Source organism: Natator depressus, chromosome 6, assembly GCF_965152275.1.
Source record: "Natator depressus isolate rNatDep1 chromosome 6, rNatDep2.hap1, whole genome shotgun sequence".
Lineage (NCBI taxonomy): Eukaryota > Metazoa > Chordata > Testudines > Cheloniidae > Natator > Natator depressus.
In genome coordinates, this window is record NC_134239.1 from 48,994,726 (window position 1) to 49,019,773 (window position 25,048).

Genomic DNA, 25,048 nt, shown 5'->3' on the forward strand with positions numbered 1-25,048 from the left:
AATCTGTAACATCTTCCTGTGGCTCTTTGGACCCTTCATGGAGTTGGAAGACTATGCCCTCTGTCCCTCCACAGGGTTGTCTGCCAGTGAGGAACACAATGAAGAAACTCCGCATTCGCAGGACCACTGAATTTTCTGCTTAACTTGGGTCTTTCTGTGGTTCTTTATGCAGGAAGACATGATATGGCCTGATGTCTGTATTCTTCAGCCCTCATAAGGAAAACACCCCCCCCCCTTTTTTAAAAGGTTGAAAAACAATTCACGTATTTTCATCCCTTTTTACCCAGCTCCTGAATTCCCTATGTTATAAGCTGCATCATTTTTAATGTGTATGTGTTTTCGAAATGTTTTTGATATAATGGAAGCCCAGAGATCAAATAAGGTTTTGATTGGCCATCTTTCTTATTCAGCGATAGCTTTTCTTCTTTGTGAGCATAATAAAGTGGGGGTGCAGACAAGTGTGGATGAAATGGGACAAGGGAATTAAAGCTTACAAAGGTGCGATTATGAGCTCACATATGGAGGTTGGATTGAGAACATACTCTGTGTTCAATTTATGGGCCAAATACTCCCCTCTCCCTCATGAAAATCTCTCATTGATGACAATGGCAGTTTTGCATGAATTGTCCTTAAATGCCTTATTAAATGGATAGACCAAAATAGCACCTATTAATATTTATTTACTGAACAGTCTGATATGTTAAATAAATGCTTTGGTGTCTCTATTGATTTTAATGGGCCAAACTTTCAGAGTATCCACAATTCTCAATGAAATCAACACTCCCATCAGCTTCAGTGGGAAGAGGTTTAGGATCTAAGTTTGAACAATGTTTGAACCCATGTTTGAACAACTTTCAAAGAAAAGAATACCTGAATCCATTTTACTGGTTGTACTGAATCCATTGCAGTCTCTTGCACTCAGCTGTGCTATATGTGGGCTTGATTTGCCAAGGTGCTGATCACCTTGACTCCCATGCTAACATAATTTCAACATACTGATTGATAAGATTACTGTCCATGCATACCAGACACTTCTAAATCAGAATATTGCTCTGTCAATATGATCATATTGCATGCATTTGAATGCAAAGTTCCACTTTTCAAAACTAGGTATAAATTCAGAATAAAACATGACACAAACACACTTAACTTTGCAAAAGTTCACTTCCAGATTCAAATCAGAAATTGCAACTGACCCCATTTCTATAACAGATTGAACCAAAGTCCAAGATCACTGATCCAGATCTGGATTTGAACTTTGCATCTTGGATCTATCTCTATTCAAAATACAAGCATTTTTAAATAATAATAATAATAATAATAGAAAAGCCATCTTAAATCTGTTTTTGCATAGCCAAACTGATTATTTTGCTGTACTGGTTAAAATATATTAACTCCCAGAACTAAGATTTTTATATAGAAAACAGCCCAAAGAAAATGTTTGATCAAGGGTCCTCTCCTGAAGGCTAATTTTCCCAAGGTACAACTCCCAGTTGAGTTATTGACTTCAGTAGGAGTTTGGGATAGCAGTAGCAGACCCTGAGTTCCCATTCCCTTATAAGAGAGGTTTCTAATGGAAATTTGGACTCAACTTTAACATCATATTCTAGTCCTAAAGCAATGAATAAGATTCAATGTATAATAAACTGGTTTATATGGTCTTCCAACCCTTTATATTAGTAAAGCTTATATCCTTTATCAAGCTTCATAGAAAACCATTAAATAACCAGATCAGATGACCTCATGTTTTAATTAAACAAATTCTAGAACACCATAACAATGTGTAGCACTGTTCGAAATATTTCAATTCAAAGTAATCTTACAATTTCATGTTAAGTTAATTTCAGGGGAAAGAAAATGAATGATACTGACTTTGTCAAAACAAAGGTAAAAATAAATACATGTAACTTACAAAATAAACCAGTTCTGAGATTTCTGTACTCCATTATAACTTGAATATAGTCCTGTACTGGGAAACTATTGAAAGGATTATAAAAGTGCTATGCTTTCTTTCAAGAAACAGGTAACAGGTGTAAAATGTTCATAGGAGAGAATGGTTTGCTGGGGGAATACCCCATTGGAAGAACATCCTAAAGTAAGTTAGAAAAAAAATTAAATTAAGGAAAAGAAAAATGTTAAAGGCCATTGACAAAATTATTACATCCATCTAATTTACATTTGAATATGCCTCAATTTATGTTACTTGTTTTTAGCACAGGCAATAATTCTAAAATATCTAAAAGTAAATAGGTTTGATGTGACATCCAATTATATATACATTGTATCAAGAATGTCCCTGCTGATATGTCATACAGTCACAGCTGTTTGTTTTCTAGTCGCACTTCGAACACTCTTTGCTTTCAGTGCCCACCCCAGTCCCCCCCAGGAATTCATTAGTGTCCTCTCCTTCTTCTCTGATTCTTACTCGGAGGCTTCAGTAAACTCTCTCTGTATTTAACATTTGTGTGAAATAGCCGGATCATTTCATGATCTTTGTTATCCAGTACCCTGGGCAGAAAGAGAGAGGATTTCTGTGTCCTGCGGGTTTTAAAGCCCCTTCTGGGTCGGCCTTTCCCATTGATGGAGACATACCAGAGTCTCTCGGCACTGGCTTTGCGTTTGGTGTTGGCTCCATTGGGCACTGTCCGGTACAGGCGAGATGCGTAAGTATTATAGCCCAACTCATGGATCCTTTCCACAAACTCGCACTCTGCGTTGTAAGTTTCCTGGAAAGCAAATACAACAACCATCAGCTCCAGAAAGGCAGCATGGACAATAGTTGAGCAGCCTGACTAGTGCAGGAACAGGACTTACAGAGGGGTCAGTTGATTATTAAACAAAGGACTGTAGCATATAGAAGAGGAAACATGAGATTAGAATGAGAAAAGGATGGTATAAGAGGGATTCAGAACAGAATAACAGCATCTATCTACCTTTCTATCTATTAACAAGGTCTCACAGTATCAGAATATCTAGCAATTCACAAACTAATATGTGAAAAACATTCACAAACTAACCTGCAATAGAAAGGGACAATAATTCAAACTATGTTACTTTTTAAATTGCTATATGTTTATATCTATGGATTTTTTCCTCTGTAGATGATCTTTATTGATTTATCACTAAGCATAACTACCTTGCTATTACCTTGTGCTCCCCCAGATCTGTTTATTGTGTCCACCTGTTGTCTCTTTTCTTATACTTGGAACATGGGGAGGAGGTGACCAGCCCTCTGTGGAGAAAGAAGTGGTTCGGGACTATTTAGAAAAGCTGGACGAGCACAAGTCCCTGGGGCCGGATGCACTGCATCCGAGAGTGCTAAAGGAGTTGGTGGATGTGATTGCAGACCCATTGGCCATTATCTCTGAAAATTCATGGCGATCGGGGGAGGTCCCGGATGACTGGAAAAAGGCTAACGTAGTGCCCATTTTTAAAAAAGGGAATAAGGAGGATCCTGGGAACTACAGGCCAGTCAGCCTCACCTCAGTCCATGGAAAAATCATGGAGCAGGTCCTCAAGGAATCAATTCTGAAGCACTTAGAGGAGAGGAGAGGAAAGTGATCAGGAACAGTCAGCATGGATTCACCAAGGGCAAGTCATGCCTGACTAACTTAATTGCCTTCTATGATGAGATAACTGGCTCTGTGGATGAGGGGAAAGCAGTGGACATGTTGTTCCTTGACTTTAGCAAAGCTTTTGACACAGTCTCCCACAGTATTCTTGTCAGCAAGTTAAAGTAGTATGGGCTGGATGAATGGACTATAAGGTGGAGAGAAAGCTGGCTAGATTGTCGGTCTCAATGGGTAATGATCAATGGCTCCATGTCTAGTTGGCAGCTGGTATCAAGTGGAGTGCCCCAAGGGTCGGTCCTTGGGCCTGTTTTGTTCAATATCTTCATTAATGATCTGGAGGATGGCGTGGATTGCACCCTCAGCGAGTTTGCAGATGACACTAAACTGGGAGAAGTGGTAGATACGCTGGAGGGTAGGGATAGGATACAGAGGGCCCTAGACAAATTAGAGGGTTGGGCCAAAAGAAATCTGATGAGATTCAACAAGGACAAGTGCAGCGTCCTGCACTTAGGACGGAAGACTCCCATGCACCGCTACAGACTAGGGACCAAATGGCTAGGCAGCAGTTCTGCAGAAAAGGACCTAGGTGGACGAGAAGCTGGATATTAGTCAACAGTGTGCCCTTGTTGCCAAGAAGGCTAACTGCATTTTGGGCTGTATAAGTAGAAGCATTGCCAGCAGATCGAGGGATGTGATCATGCCCCGCTATTCGACATTGGTGAGGCCTCATCTGGAGTACTGTGTCCAGTTTTGGGCCCCACACTACAAGAAGGATGTGGAAAAATTGGAGAGAGTCCAGCGGAGGGCAATAAAAATGATTCGGGGACTGGAACACATGACTTATGAGGAGAGGCTGAGGGAACTGGGATTGTTTAGTCTGCAGAAGAGAAGAATGAGGGGGGATTTGATAGCTGTTTTCAACTACCTGAAAGGGGGTTCCAAAGAGGATGGATCTAGACTGTTCTCAGTGGTAGAAGATGACAGAACGAGGAGTAATGGTCTCAAGTTGCAGTAGGGGAGGTTTAGGTTAGATATTAGGAAAAACTTTTTCACTAGGAGGGTGGTGAAGCACTGGAATGGGTTACCTAGGGAGGTGGTGGAATCTCCTTCCTTCGAAGTTTTTAAGGTCAGGCTTGACAAAGCCCTGGCTGGAGTGATTTAGTTGGGGATTGGTCCTGCTTTGAGCAGCGGGTTGGACTAGATGACCTCCTGAGGTCCCTTCCAACCCTGATATTCTATGATTCTATGTGCTCTATTTGTTATGTGCGTGTGTGTATGACATCCATCACAGTGGGGCCCTGATACTTGTTTGGTGACTTCAAGGTGCTACGGCAATACACATTAATAATAATAAAAGAATGCTGTAGAGGTTCAGAAGGTCTGTGTTCCCAGTTTGAATGTGGAACTGGGAAACAGACCTTCTGAATTCTAGTCCCAGCATTGTCACTAACTCACAAGGGATTTGGGCAAATTGCCTAATCCCTTGAGTTCAATTTTCCCATCTGGAAAACAGGGACAATACATTTGTCTCAAAGAATTATGAGGATTTATTAATTAATGCCTGAAAATCACTTTGAAGATGGAAAGTGGGGTAGAAATACTCAGGCATATCATTACAATTTGTTCAGTCAAGATGAAATTATTAGTTTGCTTGCATTTCTGGACCTATAATTATATGTCTGTGCACTGAAAATATAATTCTAATTTCCTGGTGCTTATGTACTATGGACATTTTGAAACTATTAAAGAGACAAAACTGTGTATCTTGATGATGAACTATATATTAATAGGTAGATGCAATACACCTGTGGACTATTACAATGAACTGAGTCCTAAGTAACAGTTGCCTTTAAACTTTCTTAATATCTGTTTGAGGTTAAGGAGGTGTGTGCAGGGGTGGTGGTGCCCAGAACAGGTCTAAGTACCGTCCCCCCGCACACACACCTGCCTTGTAAGCCAATATATATATATTTTTAATTATGTAAAAATGTGAGGGCTCTGGGGTGCGACTGGTGATGAGGGGTTTGGGGTGTGAGAGGAGCTCAGGGCTAGGACAGAGGGATGGGGTTTGGGGGGTGAGGGCTCTGTGGGGGGGCAGGGCTGGGGATGAGGAGTTTGGGATGCAGACAGGCTGCCCTGGGACTGCGGTCAGAGAGGAGGACTCCCCCCAGTCCTTTCCCCGGAGGTCTGGGGGAGGGGCCCCCTCTCCCCCACTGGCAGCACACTCACCTCACACCACTGTCACTGCACGTGCTCCTAGGGCCCCTATCAGGTCTAGGAAGCCCCCTCGCCTGCCCTGTGGTGGGTGCCAGGGGGGAGGGGAGCTGCTATCACATGTGCGCCTCCTCCCCTGCTGCTGCCCCTCACTGTAGCCTCACTGGGGGTGGGGGTGGGGCTGCCCCTTGCCCAACATAGGGCAGGAGCAGTGACTGCAGTTGGAGGGGTCCCCTGTGCTGGTGGAGGGTCCCACCAGAAAAGGGAAGGGTCCGAGGTGGACGGGCAGGGTCAGGGTCAACCTGCCCTGGCACTAGGGGATGGGAGTCACGAGGACTCTCTGGTGGCAGTTGATGCCGGCAGAGTGGAGTGCAGCGCGGAGCTGCAGGGAGAAGCCACCAACTTGAGGCAGGGAGGCTCTGGGGCCCAGGGGAGTTGCCCGAGGCAGCAAGTGGGGTCTGGGAGACACTTGAGGGAGGTGCGTGGGGGTGGCAGGTGGGCTGGGGGAGAGACCTGGTCCCAAACATTGGTGGAGCCGGGCACCGAATATTGCTGGAGCCCGGGCACCATGGCCCATATAACTCGACGCCGCTGGGTGTGTGTACACTTCAACCTAATGGTCCTCTGAAACATATAACTCCTCTTACATGACAAAGAGTTATACAAACTCACATCCTTCCTGGGACAAATATGCCCCTTCATGCCATTCCCTCACTATAGCAGTGACAAGTTCAGTATGTCAGATCCCATACATGCTGTTCACTTAATGTATGCTCACTTTTTACGTGAGACACAGAGATTTGTCCCTTTAGCTTTATCCTCTATTGAAGGATAAAAATGGGGTTTGAGAAATCCTGCATGAGTCAATGCCTTCGCCTTGCTGTGGACAATAGAAATTGGTATGGGGGTTTTAGCTCCTAAACATTCAGGCTAGATTTGGAGGAACATCCTCCACATTGCTAAGAAGGAAAGTCCCTTCTTTTCTTTGCCATTCTCTCAACTTAAACAGGTAATATTGGTAGAACATAAAAGCAGAAAGGAACCTCTACAGCATTCTTTGTTGAACTTTTCCCTAGAACCTCTTCTTTAGAGGAAGAATTCTCCAGTAGTTACAGCATTAGCTTGGGACTTGAGAGACTTACGTTCAATTCCCTGGCCCTCCACAGACTTCCTGTCTGACCTTGGGCAAGTCACTAAGGGCCAGATTTTTAAAGGTATCTACATGCCTAAAGATGAAGGTACGTGCCTGGTGAAATTTTGAATATTCCACTAGGCATCTCCATCTTTGGACAGCTAAATGCCTTTAAAAATCTGGCCCTAAGTTTCTCTGTGTCTCAGTTTGCCATCTGTAAAATGGTAATGTTATTGCTGCCCTATCTCATAAGGATGTTGTGAAGATAAACACATGAAAGAATATGAGGTTGACAGATACCATAATGATGCGGGCAGCAATAGGCAGAGTTTTCTTTCTCTGCTTCTGTTCTTCCTCTCCTCTTTTATTCCAGAGTAATTCTTTCAGAATAAAGTCACTTTTATTTTGGAACAGAGTGTCCACAGAGGGAGTTATTCCAGAATAGCTATAGTGGAATAGTTATCCCAGAACAGAACAATGGGGATAAGGGTTGGGTTTTAGAGGGACTTGGCAGGTCTTACCTGGGACTAAGGTCAAAAGGAGTGAGACAGAGCCACTAAGGGAGTCCATAACAGCTTAGCCGGCCAATTGCATTGGTTTGACCAGGGTGGACTGAGTGACCAGGATGGACCTTTGCCTCTCTTTGCTATCCTAAAGACTTTCAGATTCTGTGTGCCAGCTGACTAATAAATTGTTACGCTGTTTTATACAAGCTGCCACTGCAAATACTCACTGGAAGCATTGTGCCTTGAAGGGGGTACAGTACAAGCCTCTGTCTGGATTTACTGCAGTGAGCCACAGAGAGAGACAGGAATCAATGGCACTGACAGCCCAGTCTTGGAGGCCATGGGCCTGCCCCTGTGGAACTGTGTGAACCCTTGGGGTTCAGTATACTAAAGGGGCACTCCCAAGGGACTGGTTCCAGACTGTGAATCATTCTAGTCAATTTCCCCATGTATAAAAGCCCATGGTGTGCCCTCTCCTGTTCTGAATTGTTGCCTGTTACTTGCCCTATGAAAAGGAGAAGTGGGAACGCAATAGCTTTTCCCACTCTGTCCCTTCCCCTATAGAAGAGAAGAAGTTGTGAACTCTACCAGGAGTAGCAAAGACAATTTTTCACAATTCAAAGGAGACTTTTGCAGCTGATTCCATCCCCGCTGGAGCTGAGACCAACATGGGGCAGCCACAAAGTGGCTTGATTGCCTTTCTCACACTGAAGGGAGAAATCCAGGAGGGAAGGCCTCTCAGGCCTATCTGTGGCTTCTCTCCATCATAAGAGATTAATCTTTTTTCCTTAGGAGTCTGTTAGCATCATTTAAATACCGCCTGGGGGAAAATATCTAATCTGAACAAGGAAAAGTAAGAATTTACTTTAATATCTTTCGTTCATTTGGGATGGACTGCTTTTCTGAGTTGGTGGAAGAACACCATTCTAGAAAAGGGGTGCTCAATCAATACCTCTAGGTGGGAGCACAGGGCTAGCCCTGTTTCTGCTGTGACATAACAGAGCCAAGAAGGGGTACATTCCACTCCAACGGTTTTTCTCTGGTGAAGCTACTTGTGACACAAATCCACTATACCAACAAAGAACCATCATCCTTACACACAACCCCTTTATAAAGCTCCAGTGGACACTACAGAAAGAATCCTGTAAACATTCACCAGAAAATACTCTTGACGTGGTGGAGGGAAATACATAAATATATTAAGTTAGTTGAGAACTCCTCTCTTTTGATGGTAATTGCGTTATGTAGGCTGCATGGACATGGAAAACCTCTCCTAGCTTAAACGTATCATAGGCTCAAATCAATAGAATTACATGTAATAACCAAGTGAGGAAAGCAAGTTCCAGGTAGCTATATTTTACCCTGCACATTTTTTTCTTTTAAAATCTGCTTTCATATCTCAGGGTTCCTGGGGAAACCGTACAGTCTAGTTGCTACATAATAATAGTTTGATCTCAAGATTGCCAGAGATTCAGTCAAGGACATTGGACCAAATTCAAAGTTGATGGATCATGAAGTGGTGTAAGTTACATGTTGGTAAATAGTTCTTTGTACCTAAGTGAGTGTAAAGGAGTCAAAGCTGAGGTATTTTACACCAAGAGTGATGTTCTGGCCAAACTGAAGTCACTGGCAAACTCCCATTGACTTCACTAGAGCCTGGATTTCACCCTAAAAGTCTGGAGGAAAGTGTAAGGTTAAACTAATGGTTTGAGGGACTTACTTTAACTTACACCTTCTTATCACTTTTTGTAGTTGCTTTTCCTGCTATATCTCTGTCTTCTGACCCCAGCTTGAGTTCTCTTACATTTGCTTGGGGCCCAATTTTGTACTCTGTAAGAGAAACGGTCCCACTGACGTCAATGAAGGGTTTTCTAGTTTTTGACTCCCTTCCATCTGACATTTACACCTACTCCTGCTGTCAAAGATATATTTCATCTATTAATTGGGGCCATTGTGAATATATATTGGTATCATATTTGTTTCTGGTGTATTTTTCTTGCTTAATTCTGTATAACCCAAAAACTTGTCAAGAGAATCTTAGCCTTTGCCAAATAAATTATTTTTGTTTCTTTGGCTGTCCAGGCAACAAGAAAAGTTAGAATACTTAGCACTTTAAATGCTGTAGCAGAAAGGTGCTATCAATCTTTTTTTCTATAAGCATTTATTCATAGCAGATAAACCTTGTCCACTCAAGATAATAGTGCTCCTTCCCCCCTCCCCATGAAAATTACTGACAACCAAATAGAACATGTTTCCATTTCAGTACAATAGTTAAGGTGCCACTGTCTTAAAATAAAACTTACTGAAGCATAAAGTCTTCCCCTTTTGTTCATGGCCAGGTAGCTGCCAGAGAACAACCCTTTGATGGCAACGACTCCAACATCAACTGCAGTTATCTCTAGAATACCTAGAAACAGAGGAGAGATGGGTTGTTCCCCTTCATATGTAACTTTCTGAAATACATCCGAATAGCTACTTACCTCCAGAATATGAGTTTGCACTTATAACTTATACACTCAAGAAGTCATACTGTAGTCATGTACATAAAACAAGACTAACATAATTAGACAATACAAAGAAAAACTAATGAGATGGGAATCGTTGGAAACTGACAGTAAATTCCTACTTGGGATTCCTACTTTCCTACTTCCTAATTCCTACTTTCCTACTTTCCTACTTCCTAATTCCTACTTGTTTGATTGAGCTTTAACTATTTTTGAAAAGGAAAGATCTGACATTGAACTGCAGGTTCACCTAATCCTATATGTATATGTATAAAAAGTTTAAATCCCCTTTAGTGCTTTTCTGAGGGATACCACAGCGCTTGACTTATTGAAACCAGTCACAAAGCTACCCACTTCAGGACAATGCTCTTTCTGAGGTCTCCAGAGGGTAAAATGGAGTAAGACGGCTGCATCTTAGAAGCACGTATATAATCATGAAAGGAACTTGTCATTTAGAAAGTTGATGTAGTGCTTGAAACAAGGACAGTATGACAATAAGGGAGGAGATATTTCAGCCCTTAGAAGATCGTGTCTAATGGACTAGACAAGAGTGAGGGGGGGAAGAAGCCCAGACAGCCTCCCAAAGGGTTTACATCCCGCCAAAGGATGCTAGGTGCAAACTATCATAGAACTCGTGTAAGGGACGAGGCGGTAGTAGGTGCTGTTGTGATACACGTGCAAACTTATCTCTTGCTTTTGGAAGCCCCCAGTTCAGCAGTTCTGGTGTCAAAGCTCAGTACTCTCTGTAACGATCTAGAAGCCGGATGTAAACCCGGGAGTGTCTTTTGACAATTAGAAAACACACACAGTGCTCAGCCTTCCTATTTCGCGGAGTTCAATTCTTGGTCTGACCTCAATCTCGACAAATACGTACAGCTGTTTTGAATCACCCGCCGTTTTGCTGTCGACTGAGCTCGGAAGAATGCCTCCTAAAAGTCTTTGATAACCAGAGGGTTTTTTCTCTAGGAAATCGTGGTTTTCCTCTGTGCACTTGAGCCAGATCTCGGAGGTCTCCCGGTCTCTGTGCGCTAAGCAGAGCAAGGGCGTAGGTTTCCCCGGAGCATCCTGGGCTCCAGACACCCAGCGTGGGATGCTTTATACAGCAATAATGCTGTACTTCCTATCCCGGGGAGTGGGAAGAAAGGAAAGTCCCGGATCTCTGGGGATTTAAGGTTCCGCTGTGAGAAGAAAGTTGTTTCCTCCCCAGAGCATCTTCCTGAGACCCCGAGTCCACATACCGGCTGCAATAGCTCCACTGGCCTGCTAAGAAAAGTATTTGAACATCCCGATCTTTCCTGCCCTCTCTCACTCACAGCCCTTTGCTCTTGACATATCCCGTTTCATCTCAATTACTGCTGATTCCCCGCACATTGCCAAGGGGGGGTAAAAGTCATTTAGTCTGTACCACCTCACATCCCCCCCGGAGGAGACGAACAAGAAGATTGGGGGCGGGGAGACAGCACACAGAGTGAGGGGGGAGAACTAATCCGAAATCCGGGTTGAGACTGAAGAAAGCCATTGGATGGTCTGCAGGCTCCTCAGGAATCAGCACTGGTCCTAGCTTGGTGACAGGGAGCTGCGAGGGAGCTTTGAAAGGAAATGTGAGGAGAGATGCCTGCAACTGTAGCAAAGATGGTTAAACAAAGTGACAGTTGAGTGCAGGTAGCCGTTGCCTCGATCCTGGTTTATCCCCCTTCTGGACACACAAAAGCCGCTTCCTACACTTAATGCTACAACCAGGGGGACTCAGCCCGGGGGGGGGGGGGGTCCTGTGTGTAAAGTGGGTGTACAAATCAAAGGGGGCTTGGGACACAAGTTGGTGCATCTTAGACCTGAGCTGCTTGTTCAGAGCATGGAGAAATCTGGGGCAAGAGAACAGATTTAAACCCCCTCCCCCCCACACACACTCAGATGCTTTGGTCAGTAGGCCCCCTCCTATTGCCAAATCAGAGGCAACTTGAAAAAACAATTTTGTTTTGACTTTTTGGAAGTCGGGGGGGGGGGGATGGGGGTACATTTCTTTCCCTTTGTCTCATTCGCTTTTAGCACAAGCCGCTGAGCAATTCCGTGGGTGGGTGGGTGTGGGTGTAATTCTGGAAGCTGGTTTAAAATTAACTAGTTATTAATAAGAGCGCCGATTCTGGAGAAAAAGGAGGACCAGATCCGACTCCCATTGATCTCAGCCATAATTCTGCCATTGACTTCACTGGGTCGGGTCCACATCTGTATTTCTCCCGTCTGTGCCTTGCATGTGGGCAGAGGAGTTTGGAGAATACGCTGCATGAAAAAGGCAGGGGCAAGGAGAGAGATGGGCTTTGTTGGGTAGTATTAAAGATCCAACAAAATCCAAACCGAGGAACTCTTGGACAGAAGAAGTGTATTACTCTTACGGTTATTAGCAGCTTCGGAATTGGTTGTTTCTGCCAGTGTTATCTGGGAGGGACAAATGTGTGCTGCAAAGAAATTCCAGCTTTGCAAGCAGATCAGGGCAAAATCTTGCTGAATTTGAATCTGGAAAAAAAATCCTAATAATAAAGGAGCAGATTCTGCCACCCTAATTCCCCTGGGGTAGCACCTTATTCCTTCAGGCAATCCTGTTGAACTCAATTAGGATATTCCGGGAGTAAGACGCCGTTCAGAGCAAGGGTGTCGGAATCTGTTTCACTGTCAAGTCTCTCTAAACACCCCCAAGCTCGTTAATCGCCTTGGTTTCTAAGGTTAGACCTGAAGGACAATTCAGTGGGTCAGAGCGAATAGTAATTGAAAGCCACCCTGCAAAGCTAATAGAGGAGGAAATGGGCAGGGGAGAGGCATGCACAGTACTTACTGAAGACGCTGTTTTTCTCCAGGGTGCCGTTGATTTTCCCATTGGAGTGGATCTGGAGGTGATACTTAGTGGCACAGTAGAGCTTCCTGCGCCTGGGTGCTCCCCCGAGATGCTCATAGACCCCGCCGCGCCCCCCAGCATCTCTGCGCAGCCTTGGGTCACACGTCTGGCCTTTGGCACAATAAGGTACCTTGGGCACCTCCGCAGCCAGCCCTTGGGACCAAGATTCCTGCAACAAACTCAGCAGCAAGATCCAAATTATAACCATTGTGGCATGATGGCCGCAGCCCTTAGTCTGCTGGGGAGATCAAGGCTTGGCGCAGATGACACCAGGGGTCCCATTAAAGAAGTCTTGCTAGCAGCCCTTCAAAGTTGCAAAGCACACACTGATTCAAATCGTGAAGCATTGGCAAGTTTTTATCTGCCTCGATCTGTCCCTTGTATCTGTCTTAGAGCTACTTAAATCAATAAAACACGGGCAGAGGCCACCGAGGCGTCCCAGCTGTTTGGATTAGATGGAGCTGCAGTGATCAGAGTTCTCCTTGGGTCTCCAGCTAGACAGACTGCACGCATGAGAGAGAGAGCGAGAGACCCACTGAATTTCAGGAAGAGACTGTGGAGAAAATTCGTTGATCGACGGAGCATTGAAATAAAGGAAGTTTCCTGCAACAATAGCCTGATCTGCGACCAATTGATACAAAGCGGGGAGGCAAAGGTATCAGTCTTGTGTGAACTCCCAGAGTGCAGCCTGGATAAAATTACACAGCATCACACACACAGAGAGAGAGACACACACACGCGGTGGCTTCTTGCGGATAACCGCATCACAGAGAGAGGGGGGAGGCAGCAGCAGCAACCCAGCTGAGGGGCAGAGAGCTGCTTCTGCCTTGGTTTCCCCCTGCTTTGAAAGATCCAAAATAGAACAATTATGCGTCTGAAAATTATGCGGTGAGGCGCTCATCCCTGGGGTCTGTCACTTCTCCCTGGCTACTCCCTATCGCAAATCACAACACATGACCGCTGGGATGACTGATCTCCAACTAAAACAACTTGGGGAAGCAGCTTTTACAAATGCACATTTTAAAAAGGGAGCATAATAAAAGGGGTTCAGACACTGGCTGCTCGGGTGGCTGAAGGGAAAATACGTATTAAAGGATTTCACTGTCAGTCTTTAGTGACTTAAACGTCTTTCTTCCCTTTGTCCTGAACGCTGAAAGAAAACAGTTATTAGTAAATCAATCAATTCACGGTTGCTAATATGCAATATTTGGATGGGGCTTTTAAGACTGACAGATTTCTAAATTCACTCATGCGAAGTGCGCCCAGCTACAGAGAAAGTATATATATTCGTGCATATATTTGCAAGACATTGGTTTTAATCTTTCCCCCTTAACTTATTATTTGTTGTTGTCTGGTAAATTACATCAGGCATAACAGTTCGGTCTGCAATTGCTAGTAGGTAGCTTCACACATCTTTATCAGCTTTTTGTCTCGTCTAGTGGAGTTACCTATACATAAAAATGGAACGCAAAAGGTTATCCAACTTCTATAAAAAAACATTATGCTGCCCAGGTGTGTTACTCAAAAGATGCTCGTCTATTAGATTTTCATATGAAACCGTCAATAATTAAAAGTTTCCTGGAAGTGTTTGAGTATTAGTTAGTATTAATGCGGCTGAAGGCCACACAAATGCGTCTTTGAAGGGAGCCATGTCAAAATTCGACCGTTTGACCTTGACCAATATGATTTTTTATTCACTGTCGGTTACGAGGAAATATATAAAATAAGGCTTTCCTACGGAAGAAAAGAAGAGTTTCTTAAAGCAATATAGAAGAAAATAAGCTTTTACTGGACGGAAAAATCACCGAAGGGAAACGATCTTTTTCTAAAAGGAATGGCAGGCGGACAAAGTGATCTAGAAAGCGATTCCCTTTTAGATATGCTTAAAACTTAAAAAGAAAAGGAGGACTTGTGGCACCTTAGAGACTACAAGTCCTCCTTTTCTTTTTGCGGATACAGACTAACACGGCTGCTACTTTGAAACTTAAAACTTAGTAGCCCTCCAACGCTAAAAGGCTTTCCATCCTTTAGTTGTCTGGAATGCAAGGAAATACATAAAGAACGAACAAGCACCCTTCTCCACCAGTACCATCCTACCTCTTTTTCCCATAAATTATGTCCCAGCCTCACAAGGAGAGTTTGATCTGAGAACTGATAAATGTTTGTATAATTAATTCTTTTGTGTTGTTGGTTTTTTTGCAATGCCACGTGCATGCAATTATGTAGGTACAGTTTATTTAGTAAAAACTTGATTAAACTATAATAGCTAATGAAAAATATGAACCTATAAACACACAAGGCACTAAACATTTTTTTTAATAAGATCATTACGTAATGGCCAAATCCTTCAGCTAACACTGAAACAAAAAGAAAAGGAAAGGAGTACTTGTGGCACCTTAGAGACTAACCAATTTATTTGAGCATGAGCTTTCGTGAGCTACAGCTTTTCTTTTTGCGAATACAGACTAACACGGCTGTTACTCTGAAAAAAGAAAAGGAGTACTTGTGGCACCTTAGAGACTAACAAACAAAAGTCCTCATTGAAACAAGCTTTCCCTGAAGGAGAATAGTACATTAGGTTTTATGAATTCTTTATCACCCACAAATTACTGCACAAAATAGCACCTAGGTACTAAGATGAGGAGGAAAATAGTTTGAAGATATATAAGCAGATAGATATAGAAGGACAAAAATAATGATTATTTAGAAATATTAGATAAGTCTCTTCATAGCTAAAGTCAGGGTGATCTCTACGATTGTTGGATCCCCATAAAGATGTGAAATTGAAAATTTACAGTTTTAGATTTCTAGGTAGTTTTTCATTAGTACTCTGGGGGGAAAAAACCCCAAGATACTTCTTCCCTCCTACAATAGTAAACCAAAAAGACTAGTGGGTGGACTTTTGCTCAAATTGCTTCCATCTTGATCACATTATGGTTACCATTTTTATAATTAGCACCATCATCTACAACTCTTTCCGCCTTGGGCATCTAACACAGACATGCTTCCCAAACGATGTGTATTCTACTTATTAGGGAAGAGAACACTTATAGGTCTGTCATTAATGGTTCCCTTTCAAATGAAATGAATACGACCTCCAGTGAAATATCAAAGGGCTATAGCTACCTTGTCTCACTTGGTGCAACATTGAATAGCAAGCAACCTTAAGTCGTTTTGCTCTAGTCAGACATCTATACAATAAAACATAAGCCCACTCTTGTATATTGTACGTTGTCTGGTGACCATTTCTGAAAACAAAAAAGGTCCCTTTGATGTGGTCTAATTCTAACAGAGGGTGGGACGTCAGATGTGGTCTACAGATTCTTTCTGGAAATATTTTTAATTATGCCCCCAAAGCTCCTTGTAGCCCCAGAGTGATAATCAGAGAGCAGTTTGAGTCTATTACTTAATGTGGAGGGAGAGAATAGGCTTGAGACAGCGTGCAGCTAAATTAGAATTACAACCTGTAATGAGCTATTAATTCACTTGAAATGTGTGATTTTAAGTGGAACACGTTAAGTGTCGGTTATTTTTTATCCTTGATCTTGTTAGCAAAATATTTCTAAATGTTCTTACATGTAAATGTCATTCAGATAATATTTCTCCTACCAAGTCACTATGTAAAGTGTTTGAGGCTGATTATGTTAGTAGTAGTGTGCTTCAATTTAATAACAGAATATATTTCCAATTCACTACCATAGAAGAATTACTGAACTATATGTACATATATAACTATATGTATATACACAGATAAGTGATGTATTATGACTAACACTGCCTTATATTATCAATTCTATTTAAATAATATATAAACCTAAATATTAAACAAATCTCTAAGCAAATAAATGGGTTCTGAAATTGTTAGATGGTAATAAATGTTACAAACACCCATTTTGCACTGATGTAGTGATGCTGTTTTAATACTGAGTGATCTACAATTTAGTTCCACTACTGGTCTGATTCATCTACTCCAAGCTCAGTGATCTGCATACTCTAGGGTACACACTATGTTTCTTTTAACATACGTCAATGATTTACAACTGAAGCTGTTAGTCTAGTGCAAGAAGGAAGTTACAATTTGTAGAGCAATAAATACCTAGGCAGTAGGCGGAGCCCCCAGTAGAAAAATTGCCTCCCTCCCCCAATTAAAAATTCATTACTAGTTCAAACATGGACCGTGGGAAGGTCTCAGAGAAAACATATTCAAAGTGATTATTAGGTGTTTGTTTGCAATTTAGTTAATAATCTCACTCTGTATATAATTCTCCTCTAAGATCCAGTTAGATCACACCTGCTGCTAATTGTTGTTGTATAGACCTCATACAATTCTATTCGGTTTTTTTCAACTAGTTTTAGTTTCTTTGTGGTTTCTCTAGTGAGGCAATTCTGCACCTTGTGATCAGTATAACTTTGCTTAAATGACTTTCCAAACAAAACAGCATCACATTACTTTGTTCCATACATGAAGGTAATATTGTTTATTAAATTGTATATTGTTTGATGTTTGTATTTTAAATAGAGTTACATATGAGGTGCTGGACATACAGTTGCATGTGAGGTGTATTTTTAAAAGTTTAGTGTACATTTTCAGGTGGATAATGTAAGATTTAGTTCATCATACACTGAATGAACATAGATAATAAGATTTCCCTGGTGGAAAAATTAGATGAATAGAAGACATGTATAAACATTTCTCTCTTTTGTTTTTTCATTTAAAATGGTTTTCAGCTTTGTAGCTATTTTAGTCTTTTTATTTATAAACAAACAATAAAAAGCCTTCACATAATGCAAGCTCTTTAATTTAAGGAAAATACAGTCAATACTATAGCTACTGTATTAACTATTTAGCTATTTTACAACTCAAATGTAATAAAGCGACCCAGAACATTTAGTTATATAAGCCTTACATGGTTTACTCATATCATTTATCTCCATAAACTCATATACATTTATGTACAAATGTTATATACATTTTAGATAATTATTATGCTTTACAGTTTTGTTAATGTTATTAAGAAGCTAGTTCTTGAGCTCCTTACTCAGGAAAATTTGTGTTTAAGTATGCAGGCGTTTGCCTGGGTAAGGATTGCAGGATTAAATGATTCTTTATGGGCCTGATTCAAAGAACATGGAATTCAGTGGGAATCTTTCCATTAACTTCATAGGGCTTTGGATCAGGCCTTATATTATTACTAAAATCATTATCTAAGAATAGGAAGAAAACAACCTCTTATTGTGTTAAGAGATTCAAAAAGAAAAATTCAGAGATGGTAAGCTAACTTTTAAAACAACTTTCTTTTTCAGTATTATTGTTTATTCCCTGTGGAAGAAAGGAACAAATTAAAGAAAAGGGGGAGCAGAAGTACACAAAACCCCATGGTAATAATATCACACAGTACGGTTGTCTGTTTGTCTGCCATATGGTCATGTCACATGGTTTAGTATTGAAGTATATCTCTCAGAGATCCAAATGGAACTGTAACAGAAATATATTGAGCAATACAATAGTGCAAGATCCAAATGGAACTGTAACAGATATATATTGAACAATACAATAGTTCAAAGTAGAGTAATGACAATAGTTCTGTGAAAGGAAAAGACTGAGTATATGTGTGTGTGGAAAGAGAGATAGGGAGAAAAATTAGAAGAGCAGAACAAAAGAAGTGCAATACATTGAAGACATGGGGACAGATTTTCAAAAATGATCATCTTCTATCAGCTCCCAGACAGACATTTAATAAGCTGAGAGCTTTTGAAAATCTGGCCCACAGTGTTACTCTGGATTTATACTGATGTATAATGTGACAAATATTAGTGTCTGGCCTATAGTTCTGAGGTGCTTGTCAGATGTGACTAATCCTGCAATTTAATTCTAGCTAATTTCCCACTGCTTTCAGAATTTGGTCCTTATTCCTTTTACAATCAGAGACTTGTTAGGATTTCACTAGATCCTGCACATTTTAGAGAACTGTATAATTTTAAGGGAACAAGATCAATCCTCTCCTCAGCTACATGGATGTGATCAGATCATCTCATACTTCATAAAATCAGATGACATACATTGTGATTTAGACTGTGATAAAGTGGCCCTTATGCAAGATATAAAATAGGTCCTGTATCCTGAGGAAGTGTCAGCTATGTTGGGAGGTAAGATGTGAGGGGAGGCAAGAAGGAGGCATGGGTGATCAGGGAAAGGTCGAGCAAGTTTCATATTTAAAAATGGCATGTTTGACAGTTTGAAACTTTCTGGAAAGCAGTATCTATTGGGGTAATACACACAACCTACCTATCTTTTTTCTTCCTTTCTTGAGGGAGCTGCAGGGCCAGCTGCTACTCATTTCCTTCTGACTACTGTAGGCAGCAGAAAAGAAATCAGCCATGACTGCTGCTACACCTATTAATCCACTTCTGGGAAGGTAGCTTTTTTTTCTTAGAATTTTTTAAATGATACTATAATATGGCTACAGTTAGGCCCTAGTAGGCCTCTCACTGTCAGGCTCTTTGAGGTAGAGTCTCCCATTGCTCAGTGCTTCTGCACCGTGCCCCTCTGTGCCTGGTGTCTTGATATCAAGGTCCTTTTTTGTTGGCATTCTCTCTCAACATTTGGTGTCATAGTGTTGTCTATTCTGATGGCCTCAATTACCTTGCTATCAGGCTCTTGAGTGTCAGTAGATCAGCCCGTAGTACCAACTATACTGGCACTGACTGTTCCTTTTTCCCAGGCATCAGGTTGAATTTTCTCAGCAATAGCCCTGTCTGCATTATCCTTACTACTGGTTTTGTCATTTTCTTCTTCCACGGACCCAAACTAGAAAAGCTCTCCTACATCCCCTTTTCAAGTGTCATGTGTACCATATCCTGAATGGTATAATGAATTTCCAGAAACACTGTGGGAGACTGGCTGAAGCTTGGATCTACAAGACGTTGTCTCCACTTTCTGTCATTCTTCAGTCAAAATTGCTTTGGCACCATAGCCTTCCCAGTTAATTAAGTTATTCAGTATCTCTGGCAGACCCGCTACTCAAAACCCAATATACCTAAGAGAGTTGGTCAGTGTTACCAGGTTTCTTTGAAAGGATTTAAATATTTTTAACACTCACCATGTCCTCAGCTCCCCAGCCATGTCTGCAGCTAAGGACAGTTCAAGTCAGTCTGACCCTGTGGCTAGATCACCTAGAAGATACCTTCTTCAGTCAGATTGCAAATGGAGAAACCTGAATAGCAAGCATTATTATCCAAATATGACTTCCAAGCCTAGGACAGATGTGTGCTCATTATTATTACTATTATTATTCTTACTGTACTGTACTGCCTTTGAGCCCTAGACATGGACTAGGATTCCATTGTGCTTGCACTGTATAAATACAGAACAAACACAATCCTTGCACAGAAAAACTTATTAGAAGAGGCTTAGAAGGTATAGGTAAAATCTGTGATTCCTGAGGATGAACAAGTGAAGAAACATGGCCTACAGGACACCTGTGATGCTGTGGTACTGCAGTGAAGGGCAGTGGTTACTTTGGTAACTATGCACTAGTACTTATGACTCATATCCTCTGGTTTACCAAGAAGAATACAGGCCACAATAGAATATCTGCCCTTTGAGCAGCTTGAATTGTTCAATGGCAAGGTGGAACACTCACTGTACCACCTTAAAGACTCCAAGCCACTTTCGGATCTTTGAGCCCCTGTACTATGTTTGCCGAATGACACACCTCCATTGTCAGATACGGGACACAGTGTTCTTTCAGGCAATACTTGGAGTAGGAGCTTGGACATAAGCAGTCACCTCACCATCAGAAAGGGAACGAACAAATCCTACCCCAAAAAAGGCCATCTTAGTAGATCTGGCTTTATCAGCATCCAGTATCAACTTCCACATTTGAGGGGTTTGTTTACGAATCTCATGTCAATCTGTTTTTGTGGACATTTTTCTCTCCTTGTTCCTTTTTGGTTATCAACTTTCTGTTTTCTTATGGTGTCAAGTGGAATTACCTCAGCAGAACAGGTCCTGGAGATAATAAAAAAGCATTATTTCATCCATTCTTATTCTCTATTGCTGCCCCCTCATCCTGCTTCTCAATCCCCTTTCAGAGGTCTGTGTTACAAGAAAGGGCACTCCTCCAAATGGGATCTATAGCAGGGGGTCTCTGAGCTTTTAAAGGGCAAGAGGTTCTACTCATTACTTTTGAATATACAAAATAAAAGGGGAGTTACATCCCAAAATCATATACGGGTCTCAGATGTGTGAACAAATACATCAGATGGCTGATGTTCCAGATAGTGACACTGGTATCTATAATTCTTTCTTTTTGGCCGCAGCATTGGTTCATGGTTCTCAGTGTATAAGGTGTGAGTTTCCATATTATGATTTGCACTGTTTATTGGAAATACCTCAGATTTTGAGGGAGACTAATATTGCCAGTATCACATTTTGCAATTTACGCTCTCCACAGCCTAACCAGTACTCGTCAAGGCCCTGATTAAGAAAGGTACTTAAGTACATGCCTAACTTTAAGCACCTGAGTTGTCACATTAACTCCAACAGACATGTGCTTAAGTATCTTGCTGAATTGAGCACCAAGTGTCTGGCAGCCCACAGGAGAGGACTGGGGACAGTACCTATATCTTTAGGACTGGCTGAGAAGACTGCTTTCTCTAATCTGCTTTCAGGACACTCTGCCAGATATTCCAATTATTGGGCCTAAGACTCAACCTCAAAAAGTCCATTTTCATCCTGACATAAGAAGTGAAGTTAACTGGGACTGTTCTGACTCCAGATCATGACCACGTACCTCCCACAAAACCACGTGATAAATAATACTTGAGTTCCAATCAACTCCTCACACAACTGTCAGATTATTTCTCAGGCTGTTAAGTCTCATAGGTTCTCAAATGTAGGTAGGCCAGATTCCACCTGAGATTATTGCAGAAATGACTGTGTATAGCCAGTATTTCAACCTCACCATGGATCAATGGGTGACATGTTTTTTCTGTTGTGGTGGATGAAACCAATACTTGCTTGCAATGGCATCCACTTCAAACTCCACATTCTGTTGTGTTGGTAACCGATGCTTTGGGACTAGGATAAGGAGCTCATAGGGGTCAGCCCACAATTCAAAGCTTCTGGACATGGGAGCAGACCTACCTCCACATAAATGTCCTTGGATTGAAAGTAGTCTGTCTGGCCTACAGGACATTTCCACCCTCATTGAAGGACAACTCTCTTCTCATTTTAATGGACAATGTGACCGCAGTATATTCTATAGCAAGCTGCTGCCAAGAGCAAACTATGTACTTGCCACTTCTATAACAGGAAGCCATAAAGTTTGGGAATAAGGGTGTCCATCTTTGTATCACACCCACAGTTTTCCACTTTCCAGGAAAAGATAGTGTCCTAGTGGGTAATCTCAGCAGAAAATACAGCACCCAGCAAAACTGACCCCTTAAAGAGACAATAGCCCTCATTCTGAGAACCTCTCTGATGGAGATGTTGATCATATCTGGGGTATCTAACAGATACATTCTTCTTGGGAAGGAGCTAGATATTTTTCTGTACATTCCCTTCAATTACCCTGGACTGGAAGGTGTTGAAGAAGATCAGACAAAATGGATCCAAAGTGCTGCTCAGAACCAAAGTATTAAATTTTTGGTAGTCCAACCTGTTAGATCTGGCAGCAAATTCTCTAGTCTCCTGAACAATCTTCTAGAACTCTTGTTCCAGTAACAGGATCAGATTCCTATCTCCACTCAGACACCGTCCAAGTAAGGCTGTATATTTTCTCATTATGAACTAGTGAGGATTCTAGTACCAAGAGGTGTTAAGAGTACATTCCATCACATCCAAGGCAAATTCATCCGCATGTATCCAAAACGTCTCTTTTGTTGAGATATGAAAAGATGCTACTTGGGAGTCCATCCATGTATTTGTGTAGCATTATTCTCAGGACTTGGCCTCTAGATCAAATTCTCTGTTCAACAGACACATTCTGGAATCTTTATTAATGTACTTTTCTTCAAATCTACCTCCTAAGGGAACTACAGGGATCCATGCAGACTATGCTTGAAGAAGAAAGAATTGTTACTCACCAAAGTAATTGTGGTTCTTTGAGATTACTGGCTCATAGTTCTTTACAACAAATTCTTGATACAGTAGAAGGAAATGAGTGTTGCTTATGGCTGCACCGCATTATACACCCTTAGTTGGGGATGTAAGTACACAGGCAGGGAATGAACACAGTTGCAAAATACACTGATTTACAAAAAGTTTCAAGCTTCTGTGCTGTAGTTCCATTCATCACCTATAATGGGGATCCATGCTTGAAATCATCTTGAAGAACCATAGCAATTATGACAATGTATCATTTTTTTCTGTGTGATTTATATCTTGGATATCAACAATTTGGCTACAAATAACCTCTTTTATATATTAAAAATCTGTTTTACAACATATTTCCATTTCAAATATTTAATTGTATTTTAACTCTTTTATAAAAAGAACAATAATTTTTATTTTTATTGTTCTTTAATTTTTATAAGGTTCTCTTCAGGTTTTCAAGTATAATTCTCACCCACCCTTATTGAAAGAATAACAGTTTAGAGACCACGCTTTAACAGTCCTTTGAATGGACAGTGAATATAGGTTTTTCATATATACTGGTTTTTAGATACTGAGCACATGTTTTTGTCATAAATAAAACAAATATACAATCAAATTTGTAAAATAAACACAGATGGAATTAAAGTCATGGGTGCCTGCTACCCTTTGGACCACTTTGTTGGTATATTGTATCTCTTTTTCCTTGACCTTTGTCAATTTTGTCTTTTTATATTGTACCATAAGCTCTTATGGGCAGGGACTGTGTCTTCTTAAATGTTTATAGAGCACCTAGTTCAATGGAGCCCTAATCCTGATTGTGGCCTTTGGGCATTTCCACAATGTAAATAATACATTAAAATAACTAATATTGACAAGGCATTCAGGAGTGATTGTTGAAGTTTACTCAAAAACTAAGGGTATTTCAGCCTCGGTCATAGAAATTTCCTTTTCTGCAATCAGAGGCTAGATCATGAAAATGAGAACCATGTTCTTCATAGGAGGAAATCTTGGCATGGACCCCAAAACATCTTTCCATTTACCTGGAAATATACCATTTCCCCGCATAAATGTACATACTATTTTCAGTATCATATTAAAGCTAACTGAACCATAAAATTTCAACAAATATTTATTATTGCGGTAAGACAGAAGAAAAGAAGAGGGTACAAAGACAGGAGTCTGCTCTGACCTCCTCCCTCCCCCTTTTCTGCTTATCTGTTCTTCTACTTCATTCAAGATGGAGAAGGTGAAGCCAAGGAACAAATTCCATGTAAGCACATCAGGCATGATTAATGCTATTTTGTACTGAGAAACTGGAGGCAAGGTCACCCTGCATCTTCCTGCAGAGGTTTATGCAAAGGGTCCATATCACCATAACTATCCTCTGACTTAGAAGGCTTTATTGAAGTCTTTTCAAAGCCACTCTTGATCCACTAGTATGGCTGACACTTTTCAACGGGAGCTAAAAATGCCAGATCAAGGAATGAGACACTCAGTTTTGGATTCAAATGTAGAGTGTGTTAGTTTCTAGTCCAAAACAATTTATAAAATATATAATTATTGGGGGGGGGCGGAAGATCCTCAGCTGGTATAAATCAATATAGTTGAATTGAAATTGAAAGATCTGTGTCAATTTACACCAGCTGAGGATCTGGTTCATATTTTTATTTATGTGCAGGATCAGTCCAATTGCTTAGGTCTGAGGGAGGTAATTATTTTCTTATATTTTAATATAATACAAAACTAATGGATTAATTTAGTCTTTCTACAAAGACTTTTTTCCCCCTGAGATCTTAGAAACAAATTTTTAAATAAAAATCTTTTCTTAGATTACTCATTACACTCCTATTTTTATTTGAAAAACGGGGCAATGCCAACCTCTGAGGAATACACACACACACAAGGAACGTCCCCAATCCAAATTTAGTGCCCAAGCCTGCAAACCTGTACTCTCTTTGTGCACTTGAAGAATTCCATGGGGCTATTCATGTGACTAAGAACTACTCACGTGAGTAAGGATTTTTCAGGATCAGGCCCTTGTTCTAAAAACAGCATTTTAATTACAGACAATCTCCAAGCAATGTGTACAAAAGAGTTTTTTCCTGGACAATAACAAGGGTTATTAGCCTGTTCT

General features: G+C 41.2%; 1 protein-coding gene across 1 annotated transcript; it reads right to left on the reverse strand.

Annotated features, from left to right (window-relative positions):
• Positions 1 to 2,393: 2,393 nt before the first annotated feature.
• FGF3 (fibroblast growth factor 3) lies at positions 2,394 to 13,583 on the reverse strand. Its single transcript, XM_074956983.1, has 3 exons — positions 12,756 to 13,583; positions 9,728 to 9,831; positions 2,394 to 2,726 (listed from the first exon to the last, which is right to left on the reverse strand). The coding sequence occupies exons 1-3, from the start codon at positions 13,021 to 13,023 to the stop codon at positions 2,394 to 2,396; spliced, it is 705 nt and encodes a 234-aa protein (XP_074813084.1). The 5' UTR covers positions 13,024 to 13,583.
• Positions 13,584 to 25,048: the final 11,465 nt, after the last annotated feature.

Bases quoted from the DNA above. Each gene is read 5' to 3' on its own strand.
- FGF3 (XM_074956983.1), bottom strand. From the start codon at position 13,023: ATGGTTATAATTTGGATCTTGCTGCTGAGTTTGTTGCAGGAATCTTGG. The intron at 9,832-12,755 runs GTAAGTACTGTG...CTCTGTTTCTAG, and splicing joins GGAGAAAAACAGCGTCTTCA to GTATTCTAGAGATAACTGCA. The intron at 2,727-9,727 runs GTAAGTTTTATT...TTTGCTTTCCAG, and splicing joins GGGGAAGACTTTATGCTTCA to GAAACTTACAACGCAGAGTG.